General features: G+C 35.9%; 1 protein-coding gene across 1 annotated transcript in view; it reads left to right on the plus strand.

The window, feature by feature from the left end:
- The window catches only part of LOC117330892 (inosine-5'-monophosphate dehydrogenase 1b-like), a 46913-nt gene that overhangs the window by 19300 nt on the left and 13202 nt on the right, over positions 1-14411 (plus strand). Inside the window, exons 6-14 of the mRNA XM_033889444.1 lie at positions 416-622; positions 1043-1130; positions 6146-6248; positions 6591-6687; positions 7371-7461; positions 8159-8254; positions 10270-10413; positions 11335-11479; positions 13528-13671. Of these exons, the coding sequence (XP_033745335.1) occupies positions 416-622; positions 1043-1130; positions 6146-6248; positions 6591-6687; positions 7371-7461; positions 8159-8254; positions 10270-10413; positions 11335-11479; positions 13528-13671 (1115 nt within the window). The remainder of the gene's footprint in view (positions 1-415; positions 623-1042; positions 1131-6145; positions 6249-6590; positions 6688-7370; positions 7462-8158; positions 8255-10269; positions 10414-11334; positions 11480-13527; positions 13672-14411) is intronic.

The raw sequence follows: 14411 nt of genomic DNA on the forward strand, positions 1-14411 counted from the left end.
GGTACGGAGCCGAGAGAGGACTATTTCCTCTCTACGATCCTTCCGTCTTGGTGTTGATGTTTTAAGTTTCAGTTGTACTTTAAAAAGTTTGTTGCTCGTCTCGAGTGACCAGCGTTGCTGCCATTTACTCCGGATGGCAGAACTAATTTCAGGATTGAAATCTGAATATGGTATTTTGTTATTTGTTTGTTGCAGATTTAGAGAATGTTTTGCTATAGGCTGTCAACAGGATACATAATATACATCCACTCTATACTCTTATAAAAAAACAGCAGGATAGATAAAATACTCTTATAAAAGACTTGTATAAATTTTTCCATTATATGCAAATTGGCCAGCTTCAGCTCCCTGAAAATTTAGTTAAGAAGGTGATAAATACATTTCTTTAGTCATTTTGTTGTTGTTGTTTTTTCAGAAATATGAACAAGGATTTATTCTGGACCCTGTTGTCATGTCACCCAGACAAACCGTGAAAGACGTCAACGAAGCCAAGAAGAATTATGGCTTCTCGGGTATCCCTATCACAGAGAACGGGCACATGGGGGAGAAACTAGTCGGACTCGTGACCCAGCGAGACATCGATTTTCTGACCACGGAGGAATTCAACACACCACTGGGAGAAGTAAATATTAATACAAATAATGTGATCCATTCACTAGATATTGTTGTATAGAACAATTTCAATTGACATCATACATATTTTAGATCCATTTATATTATAACAAAATAAATGTTACGGATAAATATGTTTTCCTCATCCAATGCTTCTGCTTAGTATTTATAGTATTTTGATATGCTAAATTGGTTCCATGGACCTCATATTACTTTAGGTGTATTATTTTTCGTTATTAATGTGGGACAGTTAATTTTCCTTGGCAAACCTGATGCTGACCAGCTGTGTTTGAACTGTGAAACCTTTTCAGTTCATGAACAGTATGTATTGATCTCAATACTTGTCAGAAATTGATACAAATGGGAAATATTATCAATGAGATTAAAAATGATGAAGTTCGATATATATGTTTTATATGTTTTGTTGTAGGTTATGACAAAAGTTGAGGCTCTGGTTGTGGCACATAGCGGAGTAACACTAAAGGAGGCTAACCTAATATTACAAAAGAGTAAAAAAGGTTGGTTATGGTAATTTCAGAAAGTTTTGTCAATAGTCATAGCTCTGTTATTTGTGTGCATTTTAATCTTTTAAGCATTTGGATTTTTTTTTTCTAGATTTTAGTTACAATGTAACCTTAATTGGCAGAAGGGCCAAGTGCAGTCATCATGTACTGCATATTTAATTTTATAACATCCATCTATCTCAGGCATTCATCAGCTCACAGGGTAGACATATTGGATTAAACTTAATCTAGACATTACAGACATTTAAAAAAAAAAAATCTAGATGTTCCGGATGTTTCATGTACTTGTAGTATAAAATCTAGATGTTAGGGACACTTTATGTACGGGCAGTATAAAATTGAGATGCTATGGACATTTCATGTACACTGTAACACATAGCAATAAATCTAGATGTTACGGACATCTCGTGTACATGTAGTATAAGATCTAGATGTTACCGACATCTCATGTTCATATGTAGCATAAAATCTAGACATTGCAGACACTTCATGATCATGTATGTGCAGTATAAAATTGAGATGTTACGGACATTTCATGTACTTATTGTATTAAACCATAAATTTATCTATTAATATACAGTATGCAATTACAAAATATAAATAAAAATGTGCTTCTTTGTAGAATGTAGATTGTGTATTGCCTATTGCGAGATTATATAAGTATGCAGGGATTGAGCAATGTGGCTGGACTGTTTCCCTTATACCTAGCAGAAACATACCTCATTACTCAGCTAATATATATAAAATATGCTAAAACTTATCATTAAGAAACCAAATGATTCCTCCAGGGCTACTTATTATCGAAAATAATAAACAGATGGAGTCATTTTATAAGTCTTTCACTATCTAATACTATCAAATACCGAAATGTAGCTACTTGTATTTTTGTAACATTTCTTACAAAGGCGGCAAACAGCGACCGTCATGTCAAGGTTTTTTCTAGAAGGACCCCATTCTTTTCTTTATTTTGCGGAATGCATATATATTCCATACTTTTGACTTCGCCTTTCCAACCCCGGGTGGTCGAATAGCTCTGTATCAGTATCCGTTGTAGTGGCAATTGCAACGGAGTCGTCGACGACAAGGCAGCCGTCCGCCATCTTTATTCTAAGGTTATAACATTAGAGTGACTTCCCTTGATTCGGGCGCGTTCGATGATCGATTCTTGAAAAACGGAAATCGATGGTCGAAATCGAAGGTGCATTCGATTCGTCAACCGATTATAATCGATGATCGGCGCACCACTACTATCTATGATCCTTCCAACTTGGTGTTGATGTTTTAAGTTTCGGTTGTACTTTAAAAAGTTTGTTGCTCGTCTTGAGAGACCAGCGTTTCTGCCATTTACTCTGGATGGCAGAACTAATTACAGGTTTGAAATCTGTATATAGTTTTTGATATTTGTTTGTTGCAGATTTAGAGCATGTTTTGCTATAGGCTGTCAACAGGATACATAATATACATCCACTCTATACTCTTATAAAAAACAGCAGGATAGATAAAATACTCTTATAAAAGACTTGTATAAATTTCTCCATTATATGCAAATTGGCCAGCTTCAGCTCCCTGACAATTTAGTTAAGAAGGTGATAAATACATTTCTTTAGTCATTTTGTTGTTGTTGTTTTTTCAGAAATATGAACAAGGATTTATTCTGGACCCTGTTGTCATGTCACCCAGACAAACCGTGAAAGACGTCAACGAAGCCAAGAAGAATTATGGCTTCTCGGGTATCCCTATCACAGAGAACGGGCACATGGGGGAGAAACTAGTCGGACTCGTGACCCAGCGAGACATCGATTTTCTGACCACGGAGGAATTCAACACCCCACTGGGAGAGGTAAATTATTAATACAAATAATGTGATCCATTCACTAGATATTGTTGTATAGGACAATTTCAATTGACATCATACATATTTTAGATCCATTTATATTATAACAAAATAAATGTTGCTCTCTCCCTTTATCTCATTAAAGCCACTGTAGTCACAAATTTCTGATCTACAATCAAAGGAAAAACCTCTCTCTAACGAATTGGGCTATGTTACGGATAAATATGTTTTCCTCATCCAATGCTTCTGCTTAGTATTTATAGTATTTTGATATGCTAAATTGGTTTCCATTGACTTCATATTACTTTAGGATTTTCAGGATATTGAAAGTCATGATCTTACAATTTTTCGTCATTGATGTGGGGGGACAGTTTATTTTCCTATAGGCTAACCTAATGGTGACTAGCTGTGTTTGAACTGTGAAACCTTTTCAGTTCATGAACAGTATGTATTGATCTCAATACTTGTCAGAAATTGATACAAATGGGAAATATTATCAATGAGATTAAAAATGATGAAATTCAGCACCATTAAGCAGGAGAATATACTATATATGTTTTATATGTTTTGTTTTAGGTTATGACAAAAGTTGAGGCTCTGGTCGTGGCACATAGCGGAGTAACACTAAAGGAGGCTAACCTGATATTACAAAAGAGTAAAAAAGGTTGGTTATGGTAATTTCAGAAAGTTTTGTCAATAATAATAGCTCTGTTATTTGTGGGCATTTGAATCTTTGAAGCATTTGGGATTTTTTTTTTAGGTCACCTGAGACGAAGTCTCAAGTGACCTATTCTAATCGCCTTTTGTCCGTCGTCGTCCGTAGTGCGTCCGTAAACTATTTACATTTTCGACTTCTTCTCCAAAACAACTTAACCAAATTCAATGAAATTTGGCAGAAAGTTACTATAGCTGAAGGTCAACCAAAATTGTGAATTATATGGTCCCCACCCCCCAGGGGCCTGAGGGGTGGGGCCAAAATGGGTCAAATTGACTAAAACTTCAAAAATCTTCTTCTCTACTCTCAGATATGGTGGAGTCAAACACTCTTCATAGATGGAAGGGTTTCATGGTGTTTTACTTAAATTGTAAATTTCATGACCCTTTGGGTATCACGTTTGCCCCTGGGGAGGGGGGTAAACTTTTAAATTAGTATAGTTTATATAGGGAAATCACATTTTTGAATATTATTTGTTGGATTTGTATTGGAACTCATTCTAACCTGGTCAACATTATCAGCATGGGATAACAGTTTGATGGTATGAATATGTTGGCCCTGACTGACCCTCAGGGGCTGATGGGTGGGGCTAAAAAGGGTCAAATTGACTGAAATTTTAAAAATCATCTTCTCTACTCTCATATTTGGTAGAATCAAAAACTCTCCATAGATGGAAGGGTCTTATATGGTGCTTTACTAAAACTGTGAATTTAATGACCCTTGGGTCTCACGTTTGCTCCTGGGGAGGGCGTAAACTTTAGTATAGTTTATATCGGGAAATCACATTTTTGACCATTATTTGTTGGATTTGTATTGGAACTCATTCTAACCTGGTCAACATTATCAGCATTGGATAACGGTTTGATGGTATCATATGTTGGCCCTGACTGACCCCCAGGGGCTGATGGGCGGGGCTAAAAAGGGTCAAATTGACTGAAATTTCAAAAATCTTCTTCTCAATACCTATATAAAATAGAATCAAATACTTTTCATAGAAGGAAGGGTTTCATGGTGTTTTACTTAAATTGTGAATTTCATGACCCTGGGGTCTCAAGTTTGCCCCTAGGGAGAGGGTAAACTTTGCTATAGTTTATATAGGGAATTCATATTTTTGACAATCATTTGTTTTATTTCTATTGGAATTCATTCTTACTTTCTTAAAATTATCATCATGGGATGACAGCTTAATGATAAGCACATATTGGCCCTGACTGACCCCAAGGACTGATGGGTGGGGCCAAAAAGGGTCAATTAAATTAACTGAAATATTTCAAATCTCAGGGGACCGTTAAGGCCCTTTGGACCTCTTGTCTGGATTTTAGTTAACCTTAATTGGCAGAAGGGCCAAGTGCAGTCATCATGTACTGCATATTTAATATTATAACATCCATCTATCTCAGGCATTCATCAGCTCACAAGGTAGACATATTAGATTAAACTTAATGTAGACATTATAGACATTTCTAAAAAAAATCTAGATGTTTCGGATGTTTCATGTACTCGTAGTATGAAATCTAGATGTTAGGGACACTTCATGTACATGTAGTATAAAATCTGGATGTTACGGACACTTTATGTATGGGCAGTATAAAATTGAGATGCTATGGACATTTCATGTACACTGTAACATTTAGCAATAAATCTAGATGTTACGGACATCTCGTGTACATGTAGTATAAGATCTAGATGTTACGGACATCTCATGTACATATAGTATAAGATCTAGATGTTACGGACATCTCGTGTACATATAGTATAAGATCTAGATGTTACAGACATCTCGTGTACATGTAGTATAAGATCTAGATGTTACCGACATCTCATGTACATATAGTATAAGATCTAGATGTTACAGACATCTCATGTACATATAGTATAAGATCTAGATGTTACGGACATCTCATGTACATATAGTATAAGATCTAGATGTTACGGACATCTCGTGTACATGTAGTATAAGATCTAGATGTTATGGACATCTCGTGTACATATAGTATAAGATCTAGATGTTACCGACATCTCATGTACATATAGTATAAGATCTAGATGTTATGGACATCTCATGTTCATATGTAGCATAAAATCTAGATGTTATGGACATTTCGTGTTTGGTTTGGTTTGGTTTATTTTGTTTAATGTCCTATTAACAGCTAAGGTCATTTAAGGACGGCCTCCCGTGCATGCAAGTACTTATAGTATTAAATCTAGACATTATGGATGTTTCCAGTACATGTATAATATGATCTAGACATTCTGGACGTTTCCTGTACGTATAGTATATGATCTAGACATTCTGGACGTTTCCTGTACGTATAGTATATGATCTAGTCAGACATTATGGACGTTTCCTGTACTTATAGTATTAGATCTAGACATTCTGGACATTTCTAGTGTGCGTGGTATCAAATCCAGAAGTAAATGATATCCATTAGCTTAATATCGTATGTTTCTTCATTTCAGGAAAACTTCCCATCATCAATGATAGTGGCGAGCTTGTAGCCTTAATCGCTAGAACAGATACTAAAAAGAACCGTGACTTTCCGTTGGCTTCTAAAGATGAACAGTATGTAACATAGATATTATAAATGGTCTTAATACTTATTGTGTTTGGTTCAAACATCAATGCTGTGTAGTCAAATTGGACAATAAAAACAATTTTAACTTTTGGGAAATATAAAAAAAATTATTCCAAGCTTTGAACATTTCATTTTAATTTGTTTTAAGTTCCAATTTCTTTAAAGTGGGTTGATGTGTGTTGAATTAAAAGTTTATCAGTCAGAAATTGTGAATGTATACTTTTGTAATATTTTATTGAATGAGTTATATGCTATAGTCATAAGTATTTTGGAAGAAATGCTATAGAAAAGATCAAATTATTGTGTAAATTATGAAATTTTTATTTCAGTAAACAGTTGTTAGTGGGTGCAGCCATTAGTACGCACGATTCCGATAAAGACAGATTAGAGATGTTAGTCTCTGCCGGGGTCGACTTTGTAGTGTTGGTAAGTTCTGTTTCTTGTGAAAAGCTCTAAAATTAAGATAAGAAAAGACTACAGACGTACAATTAAGATAATTAAGACAAGACTACAGAGGTCTACACAGGTACACTTAAGATAAGAAAAGACTACAGAGGGCTACACAGGTACAATTAAGATAAGAAAAGACTACAGTGGTCTACAGAGACAAATTAAGATAAGAAAAGACTACAGAGGGCTACACAGGTACAATTAAAATAAGAAAAGACTACAGTGGTCTACAGAGACAAATTAAGATAAGAAGAGACTACAGTGGTCTACAGAGGAACAATTAAGATAAGAAAAGACTACAGAGGTCTACACAGGAACAATTAAGATAAGAAAAGACTACAGAGGTCTAAAGAGGTACAATTAAGGTTCAAAAAGACTATAGAAGTGTACAGCGGTACAATTAAGATAAAAAAAGACTTCAAAGGTTAGTCTCGGCAGAAGTTCACATCATAGTTTTGGCAGCTTCTTGTGATCAACTCTCGGCTAGAAGAGGAAGGGAGATAACTGTACGTAATATTCATCTCCTATTTATTTGAAGGTTTGTCTTAGATATATATTAATGTCAGTAAACGTTGATATGTGTCTGTTTATTGAATAGAGAGGAGACCATTTGGCAAGTGGAGACATGTTTAAACTGTTGTATGTTAATTTTTTTCCAGGATTCCTCCCAGGGCAACTCTATTTACCAGATCAACATGATCAAACACATCAAGAAAAAATATCAAAATCTGCAAGTTATCGGAGGAAATGGTAAGTCCATTTGGACAAGTTTGTTTGTTTGATGGTCTGTCCTATGTGTCGATCAAGAAACCTAGAAAAACTGAAAACATGGCACACAAAAATGTTAACACACAAAATATGAATTTGTGAATGTTGCTAATTTGAAGGAATTTAGTGTTATTAATGAATTTAAAAGAAATCTTTGATAAAAATTCTGAGGCTACATTTTATCTGAAAATTACTGCCTCCGGAGGAGTAGCTTGCACTGTATTTTGTAACAAATTACACTCGGTGGCCGAGTGGTTAAGGCGTCCCAACACTTTAACACTAGCCCTCCACCTCTGGGTTGCGAGTTCGAAACATACTTGGGGCAGTCGCCAGGTACTGACCGTAGGCCGGTGGTTTTTCTCCGGGTACTCCGGCTTTCCTCCACCTCCAAAACCTGGCATGTCCTTAAATGACCCTGGCTGTTAATAGGACGTTAAACAAAAACAAACCAAACCAAACAAATTACCTGTCTCCAGAGTGACAACCCACTGTACTTTGTAACAAATTGCATGAAGTCTGAAATGGTACTGGACATAATATTATGTAAACACAATATTATGTAGCATGACTTCTTAGGGTATGTACAGGAACAATGTGTAACATAATTAAATGTACTGAACACAAATATTACATTAAATGATTTCTGAAGATTACTGTACGTAGATATTTTATATTACAGTCGTGACAGCAGCCCAGGCTAAGAACTTGGTTGATGCAGGTGTGGATGGTCTGAGAGTGGGCATGGGTAGTGGGTCTATATGCATAACACAAGAAGGTAAGTAACACTTATAGTTTTACTTACTTAACAGGGCTCAAAGTGGATATTTTTACCAGGTGGCCTATTTGGCTACCAAGTCATTAAATCTAGGCGCCAATTGGAAAAGTCAGTCGCCTGGCCTAGTTGTCTTTGATTAAAACAACAGCAAAAAATCTTTTTATTCTTAGATCAGTATGATATCTGTCTGTAACTTTTTCAATTGTGAATGTCATTTAACATGGACTGATCTTCCTGAAATTTCATATCTAGGTTCCCCTTGGTGTCTAGTTATGCATATTGCATTTTGGGACCGATCGGAAAACAACATGGCCGACAGGTAGCCATCTTGGATTTTGCCCATTGAAGTTTGTTATCGCTATTTCTGAGAAAGTGCTGAATGGATCTTTCTCAGATTTCATATGTAGGTTCCCCTTGGTGCCTAGTTATGCATATTGCATTTTGGGACCGATCGGAAAACAACATGGCCGACAGGCAGCCATCTTGGATTTTGACAATTGAAGTTTGTTATCTCTATTTCTGAGAAAGTACTGAAGGGATCTTCCTGAAATTTCATATGTAGGTTCCCCTTGGTGTCTAGTTATGCATATTGCATTTTGGGACCGATCGGAAAACAACATGGCTGACAGGCAGCCATCTTGGATTTTGACTGTTGAAGTTTGTTATCGCTATTCCTGAGAAAGAACTGGAGGGATCTTTCTCAAATTTCATATGAAGGTTCCCCTTGGTGCCTAGTTATGCATATTGCGATTTGAGAGTTACTAATCGGAAAACAACATGGCCGACAGGCAGCCATCTTGGATTTTGACAGTTGAAGTTTGTTATCGCTATTTCTGAGAAAGTACTGAAGGGATCTTCCTGAAATTTCATATGAAGGTTCCCCTTGGTGCCTAGTTATGCATATTGCATTTTGAGACCAATCGGATAACAACATGGCAGACAGGCAGCCATCTTGGATTTTGACAATTGAAGTTTGTTATCACTATTTCTGAGAAAGCACTGAAGGGATCTTTCTCAAATTTCATATGGAGGTTGCCCTTGGTGCCTAGTTATGCATATTGCATTTTGAGACCAATCTGAAAACAACATGGCCGACAGGCAGCCATCTTGGATTTTGACAATTGAAGTTTGTTATCGCTATTTCTGAGAAAGTACTGAAGGGATCTTTCTCAAATTTCATATGTAGGTTCCCCTTGGTGCCTTGTTATGCATATTGTGATTTGAGACTAATCTGAAAACAACATGGCCGACAGGCAGCCATCTCGGATTTTGACAATTGAAGTTTGTTATCACTATTTCTGAGAAAGTACAGAATGGATCTTTCTCAAATTTCATATGTAGGTTTCCCTTGGTGCCTAGTTATGCATATTGCATTTTGAGACCAATTGGATAACAACATGGCAGACAGGCAGCCATCTTGGATTTTGAAAATTGAAGTTTGTTATCACTATTTCTGAGAAAGCACTGAAGGGATCTTTCTCAAATTTCATATCTAGGTTCCCCTTGGTGCCTAGTTATGCATATTGCATTAGTTATGCAATTGCATTTTGAGACCAATCTGAAAACAACATGGCCGACAGGCAGCCATCTTGGATTTTGACAGTTGAAGTTTGTTATCGCTATTTCTGAGAAAGTACTGAAGGGATCTTTCTCAAATTTCATAAGTAGGTTCCCCTTGGTCCCTTGTATTGCATTTTTGGACCAGTCTGTCCTGAAAACAACCTGACAAACAAACAGCCATTATCGTTAAATCTCAAATTTTTTATATAGCTAGGATTCCCTTGTTTGAAAAGTACTGGAGGGATGTCTCAATTTGCACAGATTAGTAAAATGAAGGGAAAAGTAGAGAAAAGATCAATCTGACATGGAACCTATGAAGATCATTCAATGGTGGGCGCCAAGATCCCTCTGGGATCTCTTGTACAGTATAGAGATTAAATTTGTGATTTTCTTGTTCACTTTCCATAACAGATATACAAATAGATTATTGATTAATTTGATATTTTTTTTCCCAGTCATGGCCGTAGGACGGCCTCAGGGTACAGCAGTGTATAAAGTGGCAGAGTACGCTCGCAGGTTTGGTGTTCCTGTTATAGCTGATGGAGGAATCTCGGCTGTCGGTCACATCATTAAGGCACTGTCTCTCGGGGCATCCACAGGTATAACACAACAAAAAAAAGCAAAATGTTTACTAGCGTCGATTATTTTATGGCATATCTCATAGTTCAACATCTCCAATTGCTAAATTATCTGTAGAGTGTCTGATATTGGGCCTTGTGTATTAATCCTGCATACAGAAGTATTGGTTTGTGTATCAGTAGTATTGTTTTAAGCATGTCTTTCTCTAGATTTATGGGCTTATGTTCTTCCTACACCAGTTCGATTTAGGCATCGATCGTCTCGAACCATATTATATGGCAGTACTACTGTACGTGGCTACTGATACCCATAAATCATGATTACCAGAGTTATTGCCCTTTGTTGCTAGGTATCTACTTTGTGTTGGGCATAACTCACAAATTATACTGGCAGCTGCAATTGGTAAACTTTGTTAGTTGATTCTGAACCTCGCTGAATGGCAGCATTAACATTTCATACTGTAATCAGATCTCAGATTTTATACAGATTTATGGCCTTTAGTTCATTAAGATCAGATCTTGTATGCCAACTCTATGTACAATTACTGCCCTTAGTTACTGTATGTTACATTGTTTAGAGTATCTAATGCGTTTTTGTATTAAAAAAATAATCAGAAATAAAACCATTCCTTCCTGACAGTGATCTCACTTAGGTCTCCAGTATGATACTCCATGTCAATATATATCAACTGAAACTAAAGAATTTTGTTCTGTAGGCTGAGAGACAGTTACCATATTACACTGTATACAAACAAGCCCTACCTACCACATCCTCTTAACTACCTCTTCACTGGATACGAAAATGAAGCATAATAAATCAAATCTTATTCTGCTCTATTTACATAGTTACGGCCCTTTGTTCAATTTTTATTTGCAAAGTGACTATAAGAAGATTTCATGCATTAAAACAAGAGAATAATAGAGATATCTTTGTGTTTGTAGTGATGATGGGCTCAATGTTAGCCGGAACCAGTGAGGCACCCGGCGAGTATTTCTTCGCCGATGGGGTGCGACTGAAGAAGTACAGAGGTATGGGTTCTCTAGATGCCATGGAGAAACACAAAAGCAGCCAGAGTCGATACTTCAGGTAATAACCCTATTTCAGAGAATATTCTCAACTTGTAGCTCTTTTGGTCGAAGACAAGAAGAGCTTATATCATGGTGTATCCTCGGGTATCAGTCCTCGATTGGTCGGTATTGTTATCATCCCTCGTTGATGATGAAACTGGAACACTTAACCAGTGATTCAGGAATGGTCCATATTTGGTCCTTACTGAAATTTGAACCTGTGTTGTTTTCAAGATGGCCCCATGAAATCGCTTAAAACTACCAATTTTCCTGAACAGATAGTCATAAAGAGACAAAGAAACGAGATGGTCAGCAATGAGTTGTGAATGGTCATCTTCAGGTGGTCAGTGATGGGTTGTGAATGGTCATCTTCAGGTGGTCAGTGATGGGTTGTGAATGGTCATCTTCAGGTGGTCAGTGATGAGTTGTGAATGATCATCTTCAGATGGTCAGCAATGAGTTGTGAATGGTCATCTTCAGATGGTCAGTAATGAGTTGTGAATGGTCATCTTCAGATGGTCAGTAATGAGTTGTGAATGGTCATCTTCAGGTGGTCAGTGATGAGTTGTGAATGATCATCTTCAGATGGTCAGAACTAAAATTCCAGTTGTGCTACATTTAAGATGGCCTCTACAATGATGTCGCTTTAACTCCTGAATACGAGTCTATGCAATGAAAATGTGAAAAAATAATGGGGTGGGCTTATTCCCGACCATGGACTTGCATCCAGTAATATAGGGTTATATGATGGGAGTTTCATTGAAGACTTGTGCATGATCTGCAGATGATCCAAATTAGAATTTAGACTTGTGCTGTATTCAAGATCTCTATCTGGAAAATCTTTTTATCAGTCCCCTACAAGTGAAACGGGAAGGACTATAGGTTTCCTCTTTGTCTGTCTTTTACGTATGTATGTACATAATGCAAAAGTTTGTCAGCACTCTAGAGGCTTCTTCACACAATGATAAAGAACCATAATATCTCGGAAAAGTTCCAGTTTTAGAGTTTTTGGGTCAAGGTCACTGTTACTATTATTAGCAGGGACTGGAAGGGGATATGTACTAATAATCTATAAAATATGATTGCATCATTTTTGGGATAATATAAAGAATGAGGAAGAAAATTCTACTTTATTGGTGCAGTTAAGAGAAATAGATTGAATATATAATATTTTTCTAAAATCTCTAATTATTTAACTCCAGGCAGAGTTATCTATTTACTTGAAATAATAGATTGAAGTAAATTTATAATACAATAAAGTTAGAAAATCAAAATTAAAGTCATAATTGAAAATCGAAATTAAAGTCATAATTTTAAACAAAAACGTTTTCTTTATTAAAATTGGCATACAATTTCAAGTCACAGCAATTTTCATTTGATGCATGCAGATTAACTTTTAACTCGTTAAAAAAAATTATTTCTACAATTTTATGACATAGTCAAATTTTTTGTATTTTTTTTTATGCTGGAAATGGGATTCCTGGAACAGTTTATTCCTGTGCGTTTTAATTTCATTCATTCAGTGTTGTTTTTGTGTATCAACAATCTTCAGTCAGTTGCTAAAATGCATGATATCTCTTTCTGTTGTTTTCTTTCTGGCTTGAAACCCAGTCAGACAAAATCTATGATCGTAAAAAAAAAAAACATCAATCAATCCCTCTTATTGTCCAAAAAATAAGCAGCCATTTTTTGTCTGTGTTCTGTTTTGTGTAGTATTTTTCATACGTCTATCAACTTTCAAATTTTTTGTGGAAATGTACATGACGATCCTTTAATGGTTTGATTTGTCTTTGCTTTTCAAACCTAGATGCATGGACTATGATCTTATTCTGTTGCATGTTTTTGTGGTTAAATAACATCTAAATAATTGCAATAAACAATCATTTCTTTTCAAATTTCATGTTTGGAAGAATAAATCAAACAAATATTAAAAGTTATTACAGAAAATTTCAACAGCTTTTACTAAAAATGTCATAATTTTACTAATTAAGACAAATGCATGTTTAAGCTATATTACAGCATTTCGAATTCTTACCTATATAATTTTGGTTTTGCTTAATTCTCCAGTGAAAGTGACAAGCTGAAGGTAGCCCAGGGCGTATCTGGCTCGATAGTGGACAAAGGGTCCATCCACAAATTTGTGCCCTATCTGATCGCGGGGATTCAACATGCCTGTCAGGACATTGGAGCTCGGAGTCTATCTAACCTAAGGTAAGGATGCTGTGTCTGGCTGGGCCTATGTTAATGATGTAATTTCAGTTTGCATGTGGTTCAGGGATTTCTGTGTGTACTGCTCAAGCTTTGCAGAAGATTATAGATATCGGAAAATGTGGAAGATACTCACATTATGAGTGCAGACTGTTTTGCAGAAGTCTTGTCAAGCCGACAGGAATAGTTGTGACTTTTGAATGTTATGGGAGATTGAGCGTCAACAAGAAGGGAATCATCTTCTCCTTCGTAATACATGTAATGTATGTTCTGTTTTTTTATGAAATTTTCATATAAAATAATTGATAATATATAATATCCCTAAATCTGACCCCAAAAATATTCATGAAAAAATTTTTTAGGTACTATATATAATTAGTTATTTATCAATGAATAATTAGTGTTTGTTCACCAGCTGAGCTGTTGGTCTGTTAAACATATTTGAGTGCTGACAAAAAAAATAAAAAATCTGTTTTAAAAAAATTCTGTAACCTTTGCCATCACTTTAGATCATCGTGTTGTGTAAATCACTTTTAAGAGTTTGATGTAAATTTAAACATTGAAAGTCATTTAGTAATTAGGAGTAAAGCTGGAAGGCGTTTAACATTCCTATTTAGTGTTCTTCTGTTTCATGATAATAAGTTAATAAACTTATAAACTTAATAAACAATATGGAGGATTGTTTCCCCTCGAGAACATTATCTTCCCTCGCCTATCGGCTCGGGAAGATAATGTTCCCTCGG

This window comes from Pecten maximus, chromosome 7 (genome assembly GCF_902652985.1).
Source record: "Pecten maximus chromosome 7, xPecMax1.1, whole genome shotgun sequence".
In the NCBI taxonomy this organism is placed as follows: domain Eukaryota; kingdom Metazoa; phylum Mollusca; class Bivalvia; order Pectinida; family Pectinidae; genus Pecten; species Pecten maximus.